At 29.9% G+C, this 3791-nt stretch overlaps 1 protein-coding gene across 1 annotated transcript; it reads left to right on the forward strand.

The window, feature by feature from the left end:
• LOC138342135 (G2/mitotic-specific cyclin-2-like) lies at positions 1-3791 on the forward strand. The gene is made up of 9 exons (XM_069294324.1): positions 1-75; positions 1580-1663; positions 1760-1888; positions 2018-2081; positions 2672-2784; positions 2879-3100; positions 3175-3273; positions 3364-3542; positions 3650-3791. Exons 1-9 carry the CDS (start codon positions 1-3, stop codon positions 3789-3791), a joined length of 1107 nt encoding a protein of 368 aa, XP_069150425.1.

Consider the following 3791-nt stretch of genomic DNA (forward strand, 5'->3'; position numbering starts at 1 on the left):
ATGTTGTTGAGATATGTGCTTGTATATGGTGAAATGTTAGATTGGGCTGGTTTTATGCAGGTTGTAGTTGTGGAGGTTCGTTTGGGGTGTAAGAATACCCACATTTTATCCCTTTAGTTTGTGTTCAGATGTTTACTTACTGAGTACCGTGTGATTTGGTACTCTTCTACAATTTTTTATAGGTTATTAGCATGGACCTTTGTGATATTTTTTCTTCTCCTTGTACGAGGCTTTTATGGAGATTTGTGAGGTGGTTGCTTGTCATTTTTGCAGACTTTCTTACTCATAATTATGATCTTGTTCTACTCTAGAAACAATGTCATATGAGACTTGTATTTTTCTTTTGATTCATTTGTATTGTACAACGTGACAACCAGGTTTTGGGGATTTAATCAAGTTGACCTTGTTTTTCGTAGTATTTTATAGTATAAGACTTTATTCATGTTTTAATTCCGCATTCACTATATTAGTTGGGTTTTAGACTGAATTGTCTTCATGGGATTTGTGACATATATGGTATAAATAATTAAGAAAATTATGTTTCATCATAGTATACTTTTTTTCATTTATTTTTATTTATAATTTTGATATATTTTTCCAACGGCTATGTATTACGTGAAGACTTTTGTGTAATTAGAATATAGATTATGCAGTGACTAGCGGTCAACTATACATTTAATTGCCTATAAATAGCAATTATAAATTTTTTTTTAAAAAAAAATAAAGCAAATATGACAAGTTAATTAAGTGACAATCTCATAGTATAGAATATATTTGACTCAAATCCAGTTAAATCAAGAAATTATAGAAAGTAATTTAGCAGTCTACATGTTTGTATTAATTTGTCACAACGGTCATATTTTTTTTTTCTTTGGGTAGTATACAAAGCGATGTCACATCTAATTATCTTTCACCAAGACATAATATACAAATACATTATTTTCTCCCTTCTCTTCTTTTCATTTGTTCAAGGTAACTATTTGGAATTTCGTTGTTCACTTTTTTATTTATTTGATTTTTGGTATACGAAATTTTTGTTTAATTAAAGATTAATTTTTTTTGATATATGAATGAAAGGTGGTAACGCACAAATTGTCAAGATTGGAGGGGAGAGGACACAAACTAGAAGAGCACTTAGTGTTATTAACCAGAATTTAGTCGGAGCTCATCGATATCCTTGCATTGTTAATAAGCGCGAATTATCACAGTAATCCTTGTTTCAATCTTTAAATTATTATTTTTTGATGTGTTTTCGTTTTATATAATTAATTTGGGGTTTTCTTTCTCTTGATTTTAGAACAAATGAGAGGTTAGACCATAAACGTCAAATTTAATTTTTTTTTTTAATTTTGTATATAGATTTTAGTAATGTCACTATTGCTTAATTATATTTTTGGTTAGTTAGCTGATACATAAAGCATAAATTTTTAAATGAAGGAAATTTGGTGCTACACAAATTGGTACCTTACACCAACATTACCTCGAGGTAAAAAAATTCGATCTCATATCACGTGAAAAATTAAAACATAAAAGTTGATTTCTTAAAATTTTTAAAGTGTACTCGAATGACTTTGAACAGGAAACCAAGAAACCAAAACCAGCTATTGGAGATTTTACGATATGGGAGGAACATGACACAAATGAATCATTATCAAATGACAAGGTCACACAAATTGTTAGAAAATTTATTTTTAATTTTACTTTCTAGTGGTATTAATTTGTGTTGATGATCTATACATATGCGCGATTACAAATTCAGGAGGTGGAGATTGAAATGGAGGATGTGTTTGAGGAGGCGTTAATAGACATTGACAATGATGATGCAAAAAACCCTCTTGCTGGAGTTGAATATGTGGGAGATTTGTATGCCTACTACAGGAAAATGGAGGTTAGTCTAGTTTCGTTAAAAGGATCTAAGTTATATATATAGCGCGAATAATGTTTACATGTTGTAAAGTTATACGTTATTGTTGGTCAACTTAATTTGATAGTATTATAAACATAAATATTTTGTTAGTGCGCAAAACTTTCTTCTGAAAATTTCAGCTTTGTTGAGGTAAATTTCATAAGTAATGAGGTAGGTATGTAGTCTTCATTCAATCATTTGATTGTTAATTGAGTTTCAACTGAAAAAATATTTTTTTTTTTCAAATCGAGAATTTTTTTTAGGGTTAGTGATGCAAGGTTTATTAGAAGCTTGGTGGATAATGGGGCCGCACCCTCAAAGTAAAATTTTTAGGTTTCAAACGTTACTACCTTTTATAACAAACTACAATAACTATTCTTTCACTATTGATGGATTGTTTAATTACAAGACTATATAAATTTATCATGTCTTCTTAAATTATCAACCTTATGGTTAGTTAAAACTTTTAATATCAATTACTTCCTTTCCTTGATTAACATAACACATACACATTAGATGTAATTTAATTAAGTACCTTACTAATATATCACTCAATTTGTTAGTCAAAATATCTTTTTTTCTTTTTTGACAATTCTTTAATTTCAACTTTTCACATAATATATTTAAAATCATGTAAATGACATTTTAAACATTCCATGTATATGACAAAGGAAGATTTATATTTTAATAAACTCTGTACCAAGTCAAAACAAATGGTGTAGAGTACCTTTCTCTACCTATTTTACTTTTTTCTGAAATTACAAGTAATATTGCCCAATGTATTTCAGGTTTATAGTTGTGTTTCACCAAACTATATGGAACAACAATCTGAGATCAATGGGAATATGAGAGGTGTACTCATAGACTGGATCATTGAGGTAATTATTAAATTGAATATTTGGAAATAATCAGAATTAATTAAAGGTATAATTGTTACTTAACTTTCTTATAATTATTCTACTAAACTAACAGGTACATGACAAGTTCGAGCTCAAGGAAGAGACATTATTTCTTACTGTTAATTTGTTAGACCGATTTTTAGAGAAACAAGTTGTTGCCAAAAACAAACTGCAGCTTGTTGGTCTCGTTGCCTTTCTAATAGCAGGCAAATACGAGGAGATTTTACCCCCTCTTGTGCAGGAATTGGTGATTATTTCGTATGAAAACTACAACAAAAAAGACGTTATTGAAATGGTAAAAATACTCATCGCAGTTATTTTCGATATTTCATAAATTAATTTTTAGATTCCTAATCAATTTTACTGCAGGAGAAATTGATGCTCAACACATTGCAGTACAATATGTCCTTTCCAACTGCATACGTTTTTATGAGAAGATTTCTCAAAGCTACTCAAGCTGATAAAAAGGTTAGATTTCGTATTTTATTTTATTCAATTTTCATATATAGTATGCATCTGCACAATTCTGAATTACTTTGTTGTAATAATATGTACCAGCTAGAGGAATTGTCTTTCTTTTTAATCGAGCTTTGTCTCGTGGAATATGAGATGTTGATGAATTCACCATCATTTATGGCTGCTGCGGCAATCTATACAGCTCAATGCACGCTCTATGGCGTCAAGCAATGGAGTACAACTTGTGAATGGCATACAGGGTATTCAGAAGAATCACTTATGTGAGTACATCGAGTATACTAATGAATTACTTCGTTTTTCTATATTGTAATTCTCTCTTTTACTACTTATTCTAATTATTTTGCTTCTTTGCAATTCTTTAATTTAGGGAATGCGCAAAATTGATAGTGAGGTATCACGAGAAGGCAAAAACAGGGGAACTAATAGGGGTGCATAATAAGTATAACGCATCCAAATTTGGGTATGTAGAAAAGTTGAGCCAGCATATTTTCTGGTCCAAGACTCATTAG

This window comes from Solanum lycopersicum, chromosome 2, assembly GCF_036512215.1.
Source record: "Solanum lycopersicum chromosome 2, SLM_r2.1".
Lineage (NCBI taxonomy): Eukaryota > Viridiplantae > Streptophyta > Magnoliopsida > Solanales > Solanaceae > Solanum > Solanum lycopersicum.